Raw genomic sequence first — 22943 nt, 5'->3', positions numbered from 1 at the left:
ATAAATGCAGACATGTTCAGCGTTGTGTACGTAGGTTTTTTTATGTAGGCATTTTAAATGTTAGCAGATTGCAGCCCACAAAAATAACCCAAATACCTGAAGGAAATTAAAATTGACAGACCAAACATTTTGTCTTTCCTGTACTGGCGTTCTGTCGATTTTCACCTGAGGTGCTTTACTCTTTACACTCATCTTGCAGATACTACCATAACATTCGTAAACAAGATTTTTGTTTTCCTTTGATCAGATTGTCATGCAAACCGGAAAAAAACCATCTGAGTCTTTGCTTGGTGCCTCTCTCAAGCAGATTGTTCTCAGCCAGTGCTCTAACTGCCTTGTCAGAAGCTCAACAGACTGGTGCTGACCTGTCATTTCTTTTGGACTATAGATGGCAAAAAATACCATTACAGAGTAATCCCACAGTACTTCAATGATGGATGCCTAAGGATCTCCTCCTTCAACCCTAAAGCAGTTTCCATCAGGATATAAACCCTACAGTATATAAAAGTAACATCATAGCTGTGATTGTAAGAGTAGGAACAGAAACAGTTGTAGTTGTAGCTGCAACAATTGTACAGCAGCAGTTGGAATGGCAATAGTTCTAGTATAAGTAATATGGCTTTGCGAGAACAGGGTGGTTTTTTGTAGCATTTTAAATGGAACATTTTGTTCAGGCACCTGTAATGATGTGACTGGATACAGCCGCACAGGTGGCAATTTGTCAGAAGTGCAAGCACGGAGTGAAAAGTGAAAGGTGAGAAGTGAAATAATGAATTACTGGCTGGCAGGGCTTCATCAGCCCAGGCCAATCAGTAATGGGGGGAAATGATGATCCCAGGAAAAGCCAGGCTAACTGCACCCCTGGTGGAAAAAAAGGCTACTAAACACAGCCCTTCAGAAAAAGGGAATCTTAGGAACGGAAAAAACCCAGATAGCGCGACCCCTGAAAAAGCAACCGACCAGGCTTAGAAGGGTAGCCCTCAGGTGTACCAGGGGTACCGATCAGCTCATTCAAGGGTCAATGCAGTGACCAGAGAAAGGAGAAAGTGTGGATGAATCTGAGACATCAGGTGATGCAAGACGCAGGCTAGGAGCTGAAGCTAGTGCACAGGCGATGCTGAGAGCCGAGGCTGCTGTGCAGAGCAAAGGCTGGAAGCCAGGACTGCTGCCAAACATAATCCGCCAGTCGGAAACGGTCTCGTGGACGAGAGAGTCTCCTGGGAAAGGAGCCGCACGGCTTAGAAAGACAGACTTGAGGCCGATGGACAGTTTGGAGACATACGCAGAGCAGAGCGAAGGCTGGCTGAAGACTGCAGCACAGGGTAAAGCGCACAGGGCGAGGTGGCAGAGACTGGGGCATGGGGGTGACGCTGGGGCAGAAAACCGCTGCGCAGAGTGAAACGCAGGCGTGAGGCAAAAACTGCCGCACAGCCCGTGGGTCAGAAAAAAGCACGTGGAAACTGAATAGCGAACCTCCAAATTAACAAAAATGACCAAACGGGTTTCAGGGCAGTCTTGAGACTGCAGCTTATGTGCAGAGTAAAGACTGTCTAGCTCAGCAGGAAAAAAAAATAGGAAAGTGTGTCAGACGTACTAGTGAAATTCGGGGTGACGTGGAAAAAAATGACAAAGTACCATCAAAGCGGCCCCATGGCTTTACGTATATAGAAAAGCGGGAATTGAATAATAAGCTAATTAACACGGATCACGAAAAGCGATCCGGTCAGAGCAGCAGAGAACTGGCAAACCGTGAGCCCTCGTGAGACTGTGACGGTTGCCCAAGGCAACCGCTAGCCAAATGACGCCAATCCTTCGGTGTAGCTAATATTTGACAATGAAATGCCTAACATTTTTACAGAAATTTTCTGATTCTATATATGATCGATTGATCTGGTTTTGCTCATGTCAAGCAAAAAGATTTGCAAAGTTTGTCAAATCTAATTCCATTGTCCATTGATGTTTATCACCATGTCCTTTCAATTGCTTTACTTTGCAATCTGTTAACACAGCAATGTAACCCAGTTTTGATTTGTTTCATTTTGAATTATTGAAATCAATCACTTTAGTTGCTATAGCTCTTTTGCAACAGTTAGCCACAGGGCACTTTACAGAATTGTTGCAGTGGGTATGAAGGAGAGGAAAACAAATGTACATCTAGGGTTCTAGGGCCTGATGGTTGTATCCCCTCCAGGATATGACTTAGTGGCACATTAGTTACAATAAATCTTGGACAACCTCTGTGATATCAAAGGTTGGGGTCCTGCATTGCTAGCTCTTTCATCAGAGATATCTCTGTGAAGCAGCTGAGCTTTTCTGGGTCTGCCATCGTGGATCAAGCATTCTTGATCTTGAGGTCACAGATTGTCAGGACATGCGTGCTCAGTGTGAAAAGTATTATGACCTCAGTGCAGGCAGAAGGGATATCAGAAGATGGGAAATGTGTTACTGTGACTGGGCACAAGACCACGGTTTGAGGCAATCAACTGAACATTGGCAAACTTTTTTGGCAATGAGAAAAACAGTCCCTGTTGGGGGACATGGTGCTTTCATCAGTGTCCAAAGACAAAGGGACATCATTCAGCATTCTAATTAGTAGGGTAGAAGAGGAGTTTATTGCCATATGTACATGCTTGGTTTGTGGTCAATAACACAGATCCAGCCAGGAGGATTCCAGTAACCCAGGGTGAACACCCACTGATCATATCCAGAGCGGATGTGTGTAAAGTTTTTAGAAAGACTAATTTACAGATGGTGAAGAGTCTGTGTACAGGGAGGAGGTTGAAACCCTGGCAGCATGGTTCCAGAAGAACAACCTCTCTCTGAACATCAGTAAGACTAAGGAGATGATTGTGGATTACAGGAAACATCAGGGAGGAGGTCACACACCTTATCTACATCAACGGGACTGCAGTGGAGAGGGTCGGCAGATTTAAGTTCCTGGGAGTTAACATCACAGCGCACTTAACCTGGTCTCATCACACCAACACCGTGGTGAAAAGAGGTTTGGCATGCCATCACATATCCAGACCAACTTCTACAGGTGCACTATTGAGAGTATCCTCACTGGCAATCGCAAAATACTGCAGAGGGTGGTGAAGTCAGCACAGCTCATTACTGGCTGTGAGCTACCAAACATCCAGGATATCTACTCAGCTAGATGTCTTAAGAAGGCCAGGTCTATTCTCAAGGACCCCAGTCATCCCAGTCACAAACTGTTTTCTCTCCTACCGTCCGGTAAACAGTATCGAAGCATTCAGTCAGAGACCAACAGATTACGGAACAGCTTCTACCTCCAGGCAATAAGACTGCTAAACAGCCAAGCTGCAGTCACCTTCAGCAACGGTCTTTGTTAAGTGGTCAGGTTACATACAGTTTTCCATTGTATTTGGCACACTGCATATTGCACTGTTTGGATATAATGTATTGCGTACACCCCGGATATGTAGCAGTTCTATTTATATTGAGTTTTTTTTAATTCAATTTTTATTGCACTATTATTATGTAACATTATTCGGTAACTTTTAATTTCATTTGTTTTTTAATTCCCCCTGCTGAGCTCACAGAAAAGACATTTCATTGCCAGCAATTACTGCTACACGCTGTATTGTTTGCATTTGATAAATAAACTTTGATTGATTAATAGAGTAGAGGAGTTTATTGTCATATTTACATGTACATTGGAATTCCTATTCACCCTGATCTCTCAGGACAACAGACAACACCACACAATGCCGACAGTACATTACAAACACAATAAATAATAAAAACAGGAATAATAAATATGTGGTGCAACAGTAAATATGTAGTAGACCATGCAAAAAGTGCAGAGTGCAGATGGGTATTGAGTCTGAGGCATTGCTGTTTTCTAGTGTCTTAGTGGTCCCTGCTTTAGTAGGCTTTAGTAGTTTTGTACCACTTGCCAGAGCGCAGGGGGAGAACAGTCTGTGGCCAGGATGGTTGGGATCCTGAATGATGGATTGGACTTTATTGCGCCAGCGGATGCTTTGAATTTCACCGATTGATGGCAAATCACATCCTATAGCCCTCTGTGCTGATATCTCCACAACTTTTTCTAGTGCAGTTGTGGTGACTTGTAGTGAAGTAGTACTACCAGTAAAGACACTTCCTGTGGTTAAGGCTCATGAGGAACTTGCGCATTTCCTTTTCACACTGGCTACAGTATTGTAAGACCACACCAAGTTGGTGGAGAGCAACAGACCGGGGTACCTGAAGCAGCTGACAGTTTCCACTGCTGTGACATTGATGCTGATTGGGGCGTGACTCTCGCTGGGTCTCCTGAAGTCCACAATGAGTTATTTTGTCTTTTAGATATTCAGGGCCAGATTTTTCTCCGGGCACCATCTTGTAAGATTCTCCACCTCACTTCTGTATGTGAACTCATCGTTGTTGTTGATCAGCCCAATAATAGTGGTGTCATCTGAAAACGTAATAATGTGGTTGCTGCTGTAAGTGGCTGTACAGTCGTAGGTGAACAAGGAGTACAGCCTAGGACTGAGACAGCAGCCTTGGGGAGCTCCAGTTGACCTGCACAGGTTTTAAGGACACGAGGGGAGACCCACCTGGGCTGGCTGCTTTATGGTTTTTCTCTCTCTTAAAGGCTCTACACACCTCGTTTTTAGAGAGCTGTAACACAAAGTCCCCTGGTTCACTGGGAGCCTTGACAGCAGGCTCTGTGTTCTGAGCCTCAAAGTGGAAATAAAAGGTGTTCAGCTCATCTGGTAGAGATGCATCAATGTTGGAAATATCACTGGTATTGCCTTCATAGTTTGTGATAGCCTGCAAGACTTGCCCCATGCGCCTTAAGTTGCCGGGATTCAAACCGACAACCTTCCAGCCATAGGTTGGAAGGCTCTTCCAGCCAGAGCCACAGAGCCAGTGGAAAAATCCTTGAATACACACCAGTCATTTCATGTAATGCCAACAGCCATATCACTCTGCAACTCACAGCTGGCAGCCCACTGAAGCTAAGCAGGTGTGAGCCTGGTCAGTACCTGAATGGGAGACCTCCCAGGAAAAACTAAGGTTGCTGCTGGAAGAGGTGTTAGTGGGGCCAGCAGGGGGCGCTCACCCTGCAATTCATGTGGGTCTTAATGCCCCAGTATAGTGACGGGGACACTATACTGTAAACAGGTGCTGTCCTTCGGATGAGACGTAAAACTGAGGTCCTGACTCTCTGTGGTCATTAAAAATCCCAGGGTGTTTCTCGAAAAGAGTAGGGGTGTTACTCTGGCCAAATTTCCCATTAGCCCTTACCAATCATGGCCTCCTAATAATCCCCATCTATGAATTGGCTTCATTACTCTGGTCTCCTCCCCACTGATAGCTGGTGTGTGGTGAGCGTTCTGGTGCACTATGGCTGCTGTCGCATCATCCAGGTGGATACTGCACATTGGTGGTGGGAGAGGGGAGTCTCCATTACTTGTAAAGCTCCTTGAGTGGAGTATCCAGAAAAGCGCTACATGTGTAAGTGTATTACCAGTCATTTCAAAACAGCCTGCGAGTTCTTGGTCAGCAGTGTCTGACCAGCATGGCCTTTACTGCAGGTGGCGCGCTTTAGCTTCTGCTTGTAGACAAGAAGAAGGAGCAAACATGAAATGGAGCGGTATGCTCATTTAATTTTGGTTTAACAGTTATCCAGTGTGTCACTGCCTCTAGTGGGAATGGAGACGAGTTGAAAGTACTTTCGTAGTACCTTTTTAAGGTTGCAGTGGTTAAAGTGCCCTCCCCCGATAGAAACAGCTCCCTGATGCGTGTTGTCCTATTTGCTGATGACGCTGTACAACTCGCCGAGTGCTGCTTCACCATTAGCTTGCGGGTAAATGTACACAGCGGTCATAATAACAGGCGTAAATTCCCTCGGTAGAAAACAAAGTAAAAAGGCGCGACATTTCATAGTGAGGTATTCCATTTTAGATGAGCAAATCTGTAGAGACTTTGTACGTGAGTGCACCATCTCCTTTCTCCTCTCCGGAAGAATGAGCTGTGCGGTCCTTTCCGTAAAGCGTGAACCCATGCTGGGTTTCAGCCCAGTTTCAGTGAAACAGAAGACGCACCAGCCTCTCACGGCGCGCTGTGTATTGATGCGACAGTGAAGGTCGTCGATCTCATTGTACATTTGGCAGCACGATGCTGTGGAGAGGGGGCCGGCAGGCTAACAAGCTACTTCTCTTACGCCGCTTCCTCTTGCGTTCGTGGCCCTGTTGGCTCTGTGCTCGAGAAGCAAAGCTGTGTACTTTCAGTTCCACTGAATTGAAATCTAGGGCTCTAAAACTCAGGTCCAGGACTATTTATCGGTCGCACACGAAAACCGAGACGTAACACGAAAATAACAAACAAGAGAACTACATGCCAGACGCAGCCATTGGATCGGCGCTATTTTGAAGTATAGAATGAAGGAATGGCAGCGAGCAGTAGTTAGCTTTTCTCATCCCGGGAGCACGACTTTCTGTTAGTATTTGCTTCCTGATATTTGCAAAAATAGTCCATAAAGTTATAAAAATAATATTTGAATTGATATGTGATAGTATATCCAATCATTTATGTGTAAGATTATTAATAGGATTGTATAGAAATTGTGGATTTTTTTCAAGTTATCAGTTCTCTGAATGGTAAACTGAGAAAGATGAAAATACAATTTGTTTATTCTTCATGGTGCTTTCAAGTCCGAGCAATTTAAAAAACTTTAAACATGGTCACTCTCCATTTACATTCAGATCTCTGGCAGTCTAATTTGCGTGAGCCTTTCATGCCATAAAACCATGGACAGAACGTTTAGTCATGTAGTGATGTATTTTACTTGATTGTTGGTCAAAAAGGGCCATTGCAATTCAAACCTAATAAAATAATGGCCTGATAAAAGTGGTTTGAGAATCATAACAGTCAGCTGACTAATCATACAGTGCTGTGTGCCAGTCTAGATAACTCGGTTACTGCATGACTTTTAAGAGTGTGTTTCACCTAAGGTTTGTTGATTGAAACACACAGTCTCAAGATACACAGTAATGAAAATGACCAAGGGGTTCATTTTCCACTTCAACATGTATGTTTACATCTCCCGGTATAGGAACAATTCGTAACCGGGAGTTAACTATAATATGAAATCTAGAAACTTTACTGTTAAGGATGAATAAGAACCTGGGGGCCTATAGACAGCTATTAGATTAAGTGAAAGATGGCATTTAAGCACGTGTGATTCAAAGCATAATTAATTCCCTGTGGGTGAACTTTGAGGACAGCGAAAAGTACAAGAAACCAACTGAAGTTTACAGATCTGAAACCAGTATGGAACTCTGGCACTCCTGGGGGTTTTAATTATGTTTGCAACGGAAAGAGATTTTTTTTCTTGGCAGTTTTCATGATGGAATTAGAAAAGTAAGTTTATTGTTTGTTTTTTTCACAATAAGAGCACAATTTACATTTTCTACCACAAGTAAAAAAATGTTTTAGACGGAGGTTTTTCATATGCTGTTTAGGTGAGTCTGTTTATTTGCAATGTTTGATCATTAAGTGCCTCATGGTGCAGAGACCTGGCTTCATACTGGTTTAGAGACTTCTATCCTTTCTATTGACAATTCATTTCACTCTTCTGTTTTCTGTGATTTTATTGCCACAGTAAGTTAAACACCTTTCAAGTGGGTTGTTTCATTCGGGATCTTATGGTTATGTGAGAAGATTAAATGCCCAGGCAGCAATTCATTGTACAACTATTGTCAATAGGTGGCAGCATTGCATCCCATTTGGAACTGTTACGGTTTTTTTCTTTACCGACAAGCATGTATAATTCTAATGGTCTGTTTAATTTTAGCTGTTACAACGCAGGAAACTCTAACGTGTTCCCCACAAACCAGCCTCTGCCAGTTTGGTGAGGGATGTACAGGAAGGCTCTACCTCCCCAGCAGCTGCTTGGTCCTAATCCCCCTTGATAGTGGAGGGGACACTCTACTGTAGTGGGTGCAGTCTTTCGGATGAGCCGTTAAACTGAGGTCCTGACTCTCAGTGGTCATTAAAGATCCCCTGGCAATTCACGATAATATCTTGGCCAAATTTCCCCCCTCGGCCTTTACCGTGGCCTCCAAATTGTCCCCATGTCTGATTGGCTTGCACTGGCCCTGCGATGGACTGGCGTCCCATCCAGGGTGTACCCCGCCTTGCGCTCATTGTTTGCCGGGTAGGCTTCAGCATCCCGCAACACCGTATGATATAAAGCGTTTGGCAAATGACTTGACATGACATTTGCAAGGCAAGCGCCTTCATTACCACACACTTCCACTCATGTGCATGAACACACACACAAACACACACAAATGGAACTGTTCATTTTATCTTATAACCTGATTGAATTTGTGATGTTTGTAAAATAAATCGTCATTTGAACACAAATTTGTTACTCTGTGTCTTTTCTTTGCAAATAAAATCATTTGGTTAGTTTTGACCAGAAACACAACGGATGTGTTTCTGCTGTTCATGTGGCACCATTGCAAAATTTGAAATGGTTTCAAAACAAGTATCTTGGCTACACTTTTATAATCACTCAACATGTTTTTCTCTGGTCTTTACTGTAGTCAAAATAACACATAAATTGTGCTTATTTTACTCAAAAACGAGTAGTATAACTTCAGGTAAATGAGGTCTATATACCATAAGTTCCAAAAAGAAATGCAGAACTTGTTATAATGACGAAGAATGAAGTTAGTTAAAAGGTGTAACACAACATTAGGTGATAATATGTTTTATAATTGTTCTATAAAGAGTTATAATGAGCCGCCCAATTTTGGGCATGAACATCAAAAATAGAAAGCTGTCTTTTACATAACAGGAGGGCTAGATCAGGCCACCCTTCCACACCAGGCAAATAATCTTGGTTAGACATGCCGCTGTGAAGCCAACAGTGACAGTGAAATATCTCGAAAGACTGTGAGATTATTAAAACATTATGTAATATGTGTTTAACAACAAAGTCATTTACCTCTTAAGTATTTTTTCCTAACTTCTTACCATTTTACCAGAAGTAATTCCTTGCACAAGTAACTTTAAATGATTACTTTTTAAAAGTAATTTTTCCCATTACTTATTGTATTGGTGACTACATGCACACTATAATGTATAATGGTGTATCATCATAGTGACTTAAAACTAAAGAACTGTTACATTTTGATTCTACAGCCACCTCACACTGCGTGTTTTTGTGACCACAACAGCACAGGAAGTAAGACTGGGTGTTTCCACCCTACAGCAGAGTTTACAGCCAGCCTGCTCTGAGGTGAATATCGAAAAAGTTTAACCCACTTTTTTAACCCATACTTCCTGACTGATTGCTTGTCTGTGCTAAACATCACTCCCAGCACATACAGCACATACTGATTCCTTCGGTACAGTATATCTACTGTTCATGATCAGTCTGTATTTAGAATCTGATAAATCCTTTGACTGGATAAGCAAACATCAGGAGTACAAATTTAGCAGCAGCAGCAGTTGAAATGTTAAAAACACCTTTCTTACAAGATATGTAATTTTTCTAGGAAGACAAAGCTTTGTTTTGGAAATGCTTTTTATGTGCTTCATGTGAATATACTGTAAAGAAACACAACTTATTTGAAAATAATATTTATTTAATCTGTTTAAAACAAAACCATCCTTGGTCATACCCTTGATGTAAATACATTAAGTTACATTAAATGCCCATAGATACAGTACACATAATAAAACTTTGCTTTATCCTTTGCTGTTCTTTTATGCTTTAGAAAAAAAATCCAGTAAATATATTGACAGTTACATGAACAAATCATTAAACGACGTGTTAACTTTTGATATATGAAATGAAGAAAATACATTTAAAAAATAAATTGTATGCAAATGTCTGCCTTAATTTGCGAAATATTCAGTCGTATGGCATCAAAGGAGCCTACTATAACCCATCGTCTATTCTTGTATGGAACTTACTGTATGTCCAACTCCACATCTTCTCATTTTGCAGAAATACTTTGTAGAGAAATAATAGATGACTAGATTAAGCAAAAAATCTGTGAGGATACAGCAATTGTTATAGAGTAGTAAAAGAAGCTAGTAAAAAACTGATTCTGGAAAACAAAAATAAAAAACGATAAATAAAAATAACATTTTTAAGATTGGTTCCATAGCAGAAGGTTTCTCTTTCTTATAGAACTATATTCTTACAAATATTCAAATGTTTAATGATTCAGAAGAATGTTCTTAGTCTAAGACAAAGAAATGTTCCCATTTCTGTTTAAAAAATGTTCCTCAGTTGCATCAAAAAATGTTTTAAATCACAAATTCTAGAAGAAAGTAAGTCTTGTCTCATACATTTTCATTTTTATTTGAAACTACAATAATATGCTACATTTTGAGGAAACATATAACACACTACATGCACTTAGAAGAATGTAACCTAAATCATCTAGTCAAAGACAAATATAAATGTAGAATTGTTAATTGAATTAGATCATGATCTTCTTGGAAGATTAATTATAAATAATTCATGTCTCAAAATCATTTAACGGTATGCAGTATGTATGTGAAAATTTGAAATAAGGAAAAATACACATTTAACATGGATTTTTGACATCAAAATAAGATGTCATGCCTTATAAATTCATGTTATTTGACATTAAAGAAACCTAAATCACACTATTGCCTTATTTTGCATCATTTTTAGTCCTTTGGCATTAAAGAAACCTAACTAAATGTACAGAATCATTAATTTGTCTCAAGTAGCTGTGTGTAGTATATGAATCTTCACGTCATTTTGAGTGTGAGTTGTATCCATCTCCACACTTTCTTTCTTTTCCCAGAAAGACTCTAGAGAGAAATAATAGATGACTGGATCTAGACAGAAGTTGATACTGGTAAAGCATGTTACAAACCATAAAGTCAATCTGCAGACAGTGCCTTGATAGAAAGCTAAAAACAATACAATGCTCAATGGTGCAAAAAATACAGCAAACATGAAGACGTTCAGAAAAAACATCCACATAAGCTTCTTCTTCTCAGCCAGGAGCTGACCAGTCAGTGTCTTGTGCAGAGTTTTCAAAACCATCACAGTGCAGAATACGTTACATATAAGCAGAAGAAATACAAAAATAGCTAAAACAAAAGGCATTGGTGATATATTTGTTTTGTTCTGCCTCGAATGGCTCTCAAAACAACCAGAACTGTTAGCCAGGCTTTCATAGTGTTTTTTTGCCCAGATGGCGATGAGGATCATGGTGAAAACCCAGACTGCTAAGCATGTCGTGCCAGCTATCCTCACAGTGCGAATTGCCCGGGACCTCAGAGGATAAACCACAGCCAGGAAGCGATCCACGCTGATCAGGGTAATGAAGAAAGCACTGGAATAAATATTAGATCGGAACAACATCACGCTGATCGTACACATGACTTTTCCAAAGGGCCATTTCGAAGTGGAATAGTAATAGATCCTCAGAGGCAAAGACAGGACAAAGAGAAGGTCAGCAGTAGCCAGATTGGTCATGAAAACAGCAGGCGGAGACCTCATCCCATGTCTCCTCAAGAAAATCCAGAGAGAGATCCCGTTGAACGGCAGACCAATAACCATCACTCCAGTATAAACTGTGGTGAAAAGGTATTGGTAAGGTGCTGTCCCATTCACACTGCAGGTCGTGCTGTTCATTTCTCGTCTTTCAAAATGGTTGTGCAAACGGCAAAGTTCAGATGTGGCTGATAGATATATAAATCAATTAACAGCTTCTTAAATAAAATTTAAGATATAAAAGTGTGTAATATATGTAATCAGACTTGTAGCTTGTAACATACTTCAGAAGAAAGAAGCAAGCAGTTTATCAACGGCCACCATCTGTCTTTCTGTTTCCCCTTATCTCTTAGACTGACTTTGAAACTGCTTTCAAACCACTTTTAAACTGCAAAGGAACAAGTAATAGGTTTATTTCATGCTGAAAACAGAAGAAAGAAAACACTATGACTTCCTCTAAATCTTTTTCTTGATCTCTTTGTCATTCCTTCTCTTCCTCCCTGGGCTACTTGCCCCCCTACTTGCTAAACCAGCATTCTGTCTCTTCACAGCGATCTGTTCCAAGACCAGGCTCTCTAACCACCTCCTATTTCTTTACAGATATCGTCGTTATAATATGATTCCTAAAGGATTTTGCCTGAAATTTAACACTTTTTCTTTTGATTCCTACACCACCCAGAGTAACACTCAGAGACTTCTACAACAATTTTCTAAGAAACTAATAATTTCTACCATTTTCTCCCTCAAATAACAGATTACCCTTTCTGACAACAACAAAGAAGCCAAGGACTTTTTATGGCTCCACATCATCTTCCCTTTATAACTAACCTCATCAGATCCCTCAACTCCCAGCTCTACCAGTTCCTCACTTCAGAGAAGGATAAAAAACTCAATCATCTTCTGTAGAAAAATACCACCAACACCCCTACCACCTCCACCAATCCTAACCTTGTCATTACTATACCCTCTGACCTTTCACTTTAAAAAGTTAAACGATCTCTTAGCAGAGGCCTCAGGTTTGTACCAGTCCCCAAGAAGCTGGACATCCCCCAAACCCAAGTCGACCTTTTTTTACTGCAGGATTCTGCAGGATTCGTCTCGGAACACATTTTTCTGATGACTCCTCACAGGCAGCTGACAACAACCCGGTTATTGATGCAATTAACAATATTAATCCTAAACAGAGCTGTTTTCCACCAGTTGATTACTTCATTAACTAATGCATCAATCAAGCTCCCAAGACCCTTTCTATACCCAGTGAACACAGGTCTAACCTCACCCAAGGAGAAACTCAGGCACTCCCAGGCTTTGTCCTGGACCTCTAGAAGTGATACCTTGATGACTGTGTTGTGCCGCCACATGCTCTAATGACCAGCTAGAGCACTTTCTGCATCACTTCACCAACCCGTCTCTCAAATATACAGATAATGTATTATCCGCTAGTCTTCCGTTTCTTGACATAAATCTATCCATTAACCATCCCCGATTCTCTACTTTGGTCTATTACAAACCCATAGATTCAGATGGCTGTACACAGCTATCTTCTGTACAGCTCATTTCACCCCAAACACACTAAAAACCCTCTCCCTTTTTCACAGTTCCTTCCGCTATGACATTTCTGCAATGATAACATTGATTTCCAGAAGCAAGCACTCAAAATGCACTCTTTCTTCATCAACAGAGGATACCCCACCCATATTATTGACAGGGCCCTCACCAGAGCCAAAAACAGCCCTTGAACTACCAACTCGATTAGGAACTCCTGGCCTAACAAACACATTCCTTTGGTGCTTCCCTACCACCCTAACACGCTCTCTGTCCCCAGGACCGACAACTTTCCTATCCTACAGGATGATCCCTCCATTGGTTCCCTCTTTCTTGACCATTTCCTGACCTATCATCTCATATCCCCGACCACCTAATCCGTGTAACCTTCCTGTTCATAGCTCCCTTGACCGCCCTCAGTAATCATCCGGACACTTTCCCCTGCAACAGAGCTTGCTGTATCACCTGCAAGTACACATCTAACACCACACTCATTCAAGGCCCCTCAGGACAATTCCGGATCACCTAGATGACATCTTGTACCTCCAGCAACCTTATTTACTGTATCTATTGCAGTAAATGCCCAGCCATCTACACTGGGGAAACAGGAAGGAGACTCAGAGACCGCTTCAGAGAACATGTTAGGGCTGTGAAGATTAAAAATTTCTCCAAGCCCATAGTTTCTCATTTCACCTCTGATGGCCATGATCACACTGATCTCTCCATCTGCGTTCTCAAAGAAGGGTTTCTTAACCTCCTTAGCAGAATGACATCAGAAGCTAAAATTATTCTGAAACTTGGTTCACACCTTCCCCCTTCTCTTAACAACAGACTTATTTTCTTCTAATTGTGTTTTCTTTCTTCTTTTTTCAGCATGGAATAAACCCATTACTTGTTCCTTTGCAGCCTACGCATGCTAACGCAGCTACCCACCTGAACCACTTTTAAACTGGACAGTTAACATGCAAACCAATGAGCTGATGCTGTCTTTCAAAATGAAATTATTTGATATACCAATCTGACAATCCTGTGGTACAGCTCTGCTGTACATGAAACATATTTTGCTCATCTCCAACTTGTAATTGTCTAATGTGGTCATGTGCTCTTAGTGACTTAAATAGTCATGATCTACACCTCTGTAGATGCACAGAATAATTACTCATTAATGTCAAAGTGGTTTTGATAATGAAGAACAGTGTTGTGCAGAAGAAATAGGCTGCTTCTAAGGTTCTATGGACACTTGTTATGGACTTTTTTTCCCTTTCTCAAAGGCTAGGTCAGACGTGTTGTTTGCAGCCTCCCGATTTTGTACAAGAGCAAGTATTTTACCTCCTGGGTAAAATGTATTTTGAGAGAGAAAATTTATGAAAGGCTAGAAATTCACAGTTTAAAAATAAGTCTTCATTTAGAGTACTGTGTATAAATGTGGTTACCACACTTCATAACTTTTATAGTCCTAAAGGAAAGTCTTGGAAAGGCTAAAGAAACCAAACCTCTATAGTCCTGGACAGATGAGACTACTGGGGGTATTGTTATTACTAAATACATTCTTTGTATGGCACCAGGTATTATTTGTGAACCTCTTGTCTAGTGGTTTAATTTAGTGAAACTTGAGGCAAGTAGCAGAACAATTAGTTCAAATCCAGGAATGTCATTGGCAATGAAACAGTATTCATACTATCATGTAGATAAACACCTGGATCCTTTTCATTCAGCATACGAATGAAATGTTGTATGTTCAAAGAGCTATGTGTAACGAACAGTTCTTTATAAACCCCTATGCGGACGACACAATTCGGAACAGTGAGGAAACACTGGGTGAAAAGCCACGCAGGAAACGGGGAATCAAAACAGGGGGCGTGTTCTTGGTGCGCTGGTGTTCAGGGGGGTGAGTCCGGGACAAACAATCCAGTAGAAATCCAAAGGGGGAATCCAAAACGAAAGCAAAAGTCCAAAACCGGGAGGTCCATCCAAAAACAGACCAGATAAAAACCAGAACCGGCAGACCGGGACCGGGCGCTTCGAGGTCCCGGACTCCCACGATACGGAGATCAGGTGCAGAGCCGGGATTAATGTCAGCGCCTGGCTTTTAAGGTGGACTGGGAACAGGAGACAGGTGCGCAAAATCAAGTCCAAAGTGAGAGGGCCGGAGCGCCCTTAAGGGGGGAGGGATTACAGTCGTGACACTAGGCTCATTAGGCTGCACAATATTCATTCCCTTAAAAAGGAACATTGTTGTTTTAGGTTGTAATTAAATAATAACGTTTAAAGAAACATTTTTGTTCAGCATGCAATCAAAATGTCAGTCATAAGAAAACACTACACTTATAGCAAAACAGATGATTTCCTTTTTTATTATGAAAGTAAAAGTCCTTCTGCATTGCCTTTTAGCTAAGCATCCATTTATCTGACATCTAACATCCTGCAACTTTTTGAGGTATTTCTAATTTTAGCATTTGGCGCAAACAAGACAAGAAAGCTATAAAAACACAGACTTCTGTGCATCTTTTCCGATAAGCTTTGGTTATCTGACAACGGCTGCTCCCCTGGAAATAATTTTTTAAATGACAGGTTACAGGTTTCTGTTTTTATTCTAGATACCTGGAATAGTAACAAACAATAGTAAGAACATTTTTTTACATGACAAGTAAAAAAATCAGCATTTATTATAATAAAAATAAACTTCCAGAGACTCATCCCAAATCTTTGCACACTATGCGTTGGGCATATCCTGCATATGCACAAGTATGTTCAGATAAGAGAATCTAAACATACAGAATCATATAACACAACACAAAATTGTTAGCAATGCTGTATTTACTTTAAAAAGTAGTTTACAATCTCCTCTAAAATGTAAAATGTATCAATAATGCTACTATTTATCAATATAATGTTACTAATGTATCAATAATGACACTGGGAAGGCCAGTAGATGATCATTTATCTGCATACCTCTATACTTTTTAAAAAAATGCTGGACACTTGGTTTGAAGAGAATATGATGATGTGAGTGATTTATTTTCTGACCACTGTGTGCATGTTTTGAAAATGAAAATTATATAATGTGTTTTTTAATTGAAAGGCACCAGCTTACTTTTGAGATGATTTGGTGACTAATTGTTAATAATCAACAATCAGGAAATGAATTATTTGGGCAGAGCTTGATATGTTTAAACAAACCACACACACGTTTTGAAATAGTATCTACAATTCTAACAACAAAAAAATAAGTTAAAACAATAGAGAACATGATATTCAAATTTGATCTTAAAAATTGCCACAACACGTATTACTTTTGCTATGTATTAATATGCCTAATGAGTTGTGTTGTGGCTCAGGAGTTATGTAAACGACATTCACTTAGGTTAGAGCTTTGCTTTTTTAAACCTTGATATCAGTCTTATAATATATTTTCGTAGAGTCTGATTAACTTTGCCTCCTTTGTGATACAGACTGTAATCGCTGGATGTTTCACAAAGTTACAATTTTTCCTAAGTATACCCTGAGAAAATGTATCTCAATAGCTTCTCTAAAGTTTAAGGAATCCATATACTATAATGATACTGTCCTCAGGGCAATAAACATAAAAAAACACTATCAGCGATACAAGCTTTGACCTTTTACATATGTTCACAGTATAGCTAACATCAATGATGTCAACAGATGTTAAATTCATAAAATGACAATTCTGAATATGAAATGTTAATCCCAAGTCCCCTGACTTGGGCCTGTCCCAGGCTTGGGGTCTGTTCACCCAGCACACAATGGTTTACCAGGCTTCTAATCTTTTGGCTTATTCTAGGGACTACTCTGCACTTGATGGGAGTCCAGTGTGCAGACGTTTACCTCAGGTCTGTCTGTTTAAAATGTTTACTGAAACAGAACTGCAGGCCATGCAAAAGCCTGTTCTGGGATTTTTAACCTCACACCTGACATGTTGTGACTGTAGTTACCTCAGAGTGAGCTACTTAAAATGAATAATTTTATGATATTATTATTAAGAAGAATTCCTTTCATTTACAATATATAGCACTTTTCTGGACGCTCTGCTCAGTGCTTTACAGGTAATGGGGATCCCCTCCTCCATCACAGATGTCCAGCATCCACCTGGATGTGATGTGACATCAGCCATAGAGCTCCAGTACACTCACCACACACCAGCTCTCAGTGGGGAGGAGAACAGAGTGATGAAGCCAGTTCATAGATGGGGATTATTAGGAAGCCATGAGTGGTAAAGGCCAATGGGAAATTTGGCCAGGACGCCGGAGTAACACACCTACTGTTTTCAAGAAACGCCCTGGGATTTTTAATGACCACAGAAAGTCAGGATCTTTCATCCGAAGGACGGCACCTTTTTACAGTATAGTGTTCCTGTCACTATATTGGGGCATTAGGACCCACACAGACCGCAGGGTGAGCACCACCTACTGTCCCATTTACACCTCTTCCAGCAGCAGCCTTAGTTTGTCCCAGGAGGTCTCCCATGCAGGTACTGACCAGGCTCACTCCTGCTGAGCTTCACTGGGCTGCCAGCTGTGAGTTGCACGGTGATATGACTGCTGGATATTTAGTTCAAACAGAAGGCAGTCCACTGTGTGTTGTGTCGTTGACTGAATGAGTGGCGGAAAACTTCACTGCAGGAACCTTCTGAATTTTACACACACAGGCCTCTAGCTCTGGACTGGCCCACTTGTTGCCATAAACAGCACAAATAGACAAGCTCTTCAGAGAGGAGGCTCTTTGCCTGAAAACTGAAATTCGACTGCCTGGAGTGTGAAGTGGTATGCTTGGCACGACTGTTGGGGTCTGAACTAATCGAAGGAAAAGCCAGAGGTGTCACACAGCCAAAACTTCTACTTCTTAAGAAATTGCATTCCTTTGTGGCCTACACCTGTGAACATGACCTATGTAGATACCAAGTTTCTTCCTACTTAGCTTTATCTGCTTAATGGTTATTGTTAATCTGTTTTTGTTTTACATAAAACAAGCATTTGTCAAATCTTGGTATTATCTACAGTTGGTCACAGCATCTGAACAATTAGACAATCCATTAGCAGATTGTTTTAAAATAATTAGAAGTGGAAATAGGTGTTATATTTACCTGACAACACACACACCTTGCTTTTAGAATGTATTCTCTTTTTACTTTCCTAGTAAAAAGAGAATACAGTACATTAGGATATTATTACTTTCTTTGACTATTTTCTTTCTATAAATGTTAGTAGTGAGTTTATAAAGGAGGGCCAACTATATCTGATTAAAAGATGAAAAATGTTTTTTTAATTTTTTTTTCACACCTTTGAACCCTGCTGGGCTTGAATGTATCTCGTAATCCTCAAACAAACCAATTCCAAGATCAATTAATAGCTTTAATATTACTTTGTCAAATTCAACCAATTTCACTTGTACTTTCTGGTGATGCTTTATGAAAGCATTGTACACTTAATGGGCTTCTTTTGTTTTAAAAAAATAAAAAAAAACATCCATAATAGCCTGTTAGCCTCACTCATCTCAAAATGTGACCCACATTAATTCTGAGCATTATTGTTAAATCTATTTTCATATCCTGTTACATTTACTATCTAGACAAATTCACAAATTTGATTTGTGCAATTTCCGTTGCATGATTTGTTATTTCCTGCCTTGGTGTAGCAGTGTGGAGAAGCTGCATTTGAAACTACAAAAACTACTCTGATTGCTCCAGTAGAATCCCCAGCTGCACAAATGTGAATGTCTTTTCGATAAAAGCCTGTTAGCGCTGTAGCTGTACAAACTTACAAATCTTTAAGAGAAAAAAAGGGATCCACTGTGAAGGTCTAAGTAAGGGTTACAAAAATATGAAATATCAGGAACTGACTGAATGCATTATTCAATAAGTAAAATAAATGATCATAACCCCCAACTTGTGAAGATGCCAGTAAATACCTGAATGGTTGATATAGTTGGAGGCATATTGATTATTTGTTCTCGGGCACAACTTTGGTGAAAAGAGGCACACTTGGTTAAACAAATATTTATTAACAGTAACAGTGACACACATACACTACACACAACATAAACATACAACACACAAGTTACAATGTATACAGTATGTACAGACAAGGCATTTTAAGCTGCCTTTTAAACTAAATGCTATACAACCTACAGTTAAATCTCTCTCTAACCCAGATGCCACAAAATTAAAATGGAAGCCTATCTCCCTCTACTAAAAGTCACCCCTAGCAGGAGTGGCAGTACTAAACTGAGGGATTCCTCACTCAAGAACTCCAAGTTCCCTAAAAACTACAAAATAGCAAGCTCTCTCGGCAAGATGCAAAAACGTAGCTCCAATCAGGGTTTTTTTTTTTCAGTTGATCATGGAGTAGGGACTCTCGCCTGGCTCAGCCTTCAAATTTGAACTCCTCCTGACTCCTCTCTCTCTCGTGGTCTCACCTTCTTTTTCTTTGTTTCTCTCTGCTTTCCTTCTCCTCATCTGGTCTTATATGGTGTGTTTCTGGACTGTTGATTGACACTTAATCATTTACCCAGAACTTAATTAACTATCTTAGAAAGTGCTGTTACTGAATATACTGAATCTCAAATTCTGGAGAAAGCAAGTCTTGACTCATGCATTTGCATTTTTTAATTTAAAGAATAATAGTATGCTGTTACAAGCATGTTTTTTTTTTTTACCAAAAATGTTTTTAATGGAACATGTAATGCACTTTAAGCTGCACATAAGCTAAATCATCCAGTCAAAGGCAAATATAAATTCATTTAATGTGATCTTGATCTTCTATCATTTCAAGGCAATTCTATTAAGCAAATGGAAGTCAGTTATAACGTTATATCCACATAGCAAAATCATTTTACAATAAATGTGAACATTTGAAGTGAGGAAAAATACACATTTCACAAGTATTTTTGTCAGCAAAAAAGTTATTTGGAAATAAAGAATCCTAAATCATACTATGTAGTCTATGTATCTGCATATTGAAAATGAAAAAATTGCACACATAAGGCCTGCCTTGTTTTGCATTCTTTTTAGTCATTTGAAATTAAAGAAGTCTAACTAAACGTACAGAATCATTCATTTGTCTCAAGTAGCTTTGTGTAGTATATGAATCTTCACATGTCATCTTGAGTGCGAGTTGTGTCCATCTCCACACTTTCTTTCTTTTCCCAGAAAGACTCTAGAGAGAAATAATAGATGACTGGATCTAGACAGAAGTTGATACTGGTAAAGCATGTTACAAACCGTAAAGTCAATCTGCAGACAGTGCCTTGATAGAAAGCTAAAAACAATACAATGCTAAATGGTGCAAAAAACACAGCAAACATGAAGACGTTCAGAAAAAACATCCACATAAGCTTCTTCTTCTCAGCCAGGAGCTGACCAGTCAGTGTCCTGTGCAGAGTTTTCAAAACCATCACAGTGCAGAATACGTTACATATAAGCAGAAGAAATACTAAAATAGCTAACACCAAAGGCATTGGTGATGATATATTTGTTTTGTTCAGCGTCGAATTGCTCTCAAAACAACCAGAACTGTTAGCCAGTCTATCATTGTGTTTTTTTGCCCAGATGGCGATGAGGATCATGGTGAAAACCCAGACTGCTAAGCATGTCGTGCCAGCTATCCTCACAGTGCGAATTGCCCGGGACCTCAGAGGATAAACCACAGCCAGGAAGCGATCCACGCTGATCAGGGTAATGAAGAAAGCGCTGGAATAAATATTAGATCGGAACAACATCACGCTGATCGTACACATGACTTTTCCAAAGGGCCATTTCGAAGTGGAATAGTAATAGATCCTCAGAGGCAAAGACAGGACAAAGAGAAGGTCAGCAGTAGCCAGATTGGTCATGAAAACAGCAGGCGGAGACCTCATCCCATGTCTCCTCAAGAAAATCCAGAGAGAGATCCCGTTGAACGGCAGACCAATAACCATCACTCCAGTATAAACTGTGGTGAAAAGGTATTGGTAAGGTGCTGTCCCATTCACACTGCAGGTCGTGTTGTTCATTTCTCTTGCCTTTCAAAATGGTTGTGCAAACGGCAAAGTTCAGACACAGCTGATGAATATAAAATAGTGTCACTTCTTCCTTTTGCAGTGGTAAGTTTCTATTTGAGTACAAGCCCATTACACTGTGGTACGTTATAACTACCTTTTTCTTCAGCTGCCAACCACTTCTGTTTGATGTTCTCAATGAGAAAAAAAAATCCCAAACACCTTTTTTTAACCATCTGTGTTCAATTTTCTTTTCATACATGAATTACTTGTGCTGTGCTATCGAGAAATTCGTGTTGTGCTATAAGAAAATTAGATTGGGTTTTATAAATTAATTTGAAAATTTATAAAGTGATTTTACACAACACTGCCACCAATAAATTTAACTTCAATTCAAGAATTTTATGCATTGTCATATGTTTCTCAACTGATGATTGTACACTAAATGCAAAAATATACACCTCTGCTTAGAAATGGAATCTATTTTTTTTACATTCTTGATGTTAAAACTGCTTACATTACACGCTCACACCCGAAGAAAGCTGCACAAATGAAACGTTGTTTTCTTACTTCTCCTTTCAGCATGGAATAAACCTATCACTTGTTCCTTTGCAGCCTATGCATGCTGAGACAGCTACCCACCTGAACAACCGCTTACATTATACACATATGTAATATTATTGAGACAGCTCTTCATGAACACATCAGGAGAAATGTCCATCAAAATGTCATTCCCCATATTAAAGAATACATTACATCTTTGACTGCAGAAAGAAGCCAAAAACACAGACTCAAAACTTCCAACCAATAAGACTTGGAGAAAAGTAAAAAGGTCAGGTCATTTTAATACCATCCACATTCTTGCATGCAGTTCATGCAAAAATATAATGAAAGGTGTTAAAACACAACGGGTATATAAATAAATCCACTTTGTTCAAATAAACCATTTGATATTTTTGAAAAAATCTACAAAACATCTCATTCTGAGTCAAATCAAGGAGGAGCAGAACATTTCAAATTGTGGAAGAATTGGTTACGTGAAGTGCAGTCTGAAGCAGGCCGAAGTCTGAAATATCATTTCTAAAGGCGGAGTGGTGGCACTGTGGCTAAGGATCTGTGCCTACAGCTGGAAGGTTGCTGGTTTAAATCCTGCGGCTGACAGAGGAATCCTACTCTGTTGGGCCCCTAAGTAAGGCCTTTAACCCTAGCTTCTCCAGGGGTGCTGTATAAATGGCTGACCATGTGCTCTGACCCTAAGCTTCTGCGTGCCTGTGTGTCTCACGGAGAGCAAGCTGGGGTATGCGAAAAAAGACAAATTCCTAATGCAAGAAATTGTATATGGCTGATTAAGTGATCTTATCTTAAGTGTCCCTGTCTGTGGCCCATTGCAGCTCAAAACCTGCCGAAGCTGAAATTCCAATTTGCTTGAAGAAATACTTGGATGTGATCCTTGGATCGATCACCTGCTAGCAACCAAACAGGGAAGGGAAGAAAAACCCTGCTCCTCTGAGCGCCTGCGGGGGACTGGACACCCCCAGTTTCAGAGCCAGGAGAGGCAAAAAGAGACTTGGACTAAAGCAAGTGGAAGGGCTTGGAGGGACTCTTTTAGTGTACAAATCCAGCCCCACAACCACTTGCAGAATAAATTGATTGAGAACGGACAATTGCCCTTCAAGACATTTTTGATTTGATAAAGATTTCATGTTTAGAGTTGTACCCATTGAAAGAATTGTACACTTTGGGGAAATAAAGTTTATTTTGTTAAAAAATTGTAAACCTATAACTTAAGAAGTTCAGAAAAGAGTTTAGAGACTTGTTGATAAGGGCCCTTTCTGAAACTTGCATTGCCATTCTCAAGGAGTGGTTTATATTGTGTTGT

General features: G+C 40.1%; 2 protein-coding genes across 2 annotated transcripts; both read right to left on the bottom strand.

Annotated features, from left to right (window-relative positions):
* Nucleotides 1-10744: 10744 nt before the first annotated feature.
* LOC148836900 (lysophosphatidic acid receptor 4-like) lies at nt 10745-11668 on the bottom strand. The gene has a single exon (XM_088914213.1). The coding sequence runs from the start codon at nt 11666-11668 to the stop codon at nt 10745-10747; it is 924 nt and encodes a 307-aa protein (XP_088770339.1).
* Nucleotides 11669-19671: 8003 nt separating this feature from the next.
* LOC148836899 (lysophosphatidic acid receptor 4-like) lies at nt 19672-21087 on the bottom strand. Its single transcript, XM_088913633.1, has one exon. It carries the CDS (start codon nt 21077-21079, stop codon nt 20180-20182), a length of 900 nt encoding a protein of 299 aa, XP_088769759.1. The 5' UTR covers nt 21080-21087; the 3' UTR covers nt 19672-20179.
* Between the last annotated feature and the right edge of the window lie 1856 nt (nt 21088-22943).

The sequence above is a fragment of the Atractosteus spatula genome, chromosome 4, assembly GCF_055471065.1.
Source record: "Atractosteus spatula isolate fAtrSpa1 chromosome 4, fAtrSpa1.hap1, whole genome shotgun sequence".
In the NCBI taxonomy this organism is placed as follows: domain Eukaryota; kingdom Metazoa; phylum Chordata; class Actinopteri; order Semionotiformes; family Lepisosteidae; genus Atractosteus; species Atractosteus spatula.
This window is presented reverse-complemented; position numbering and strand designations above follow the sequence as displayed.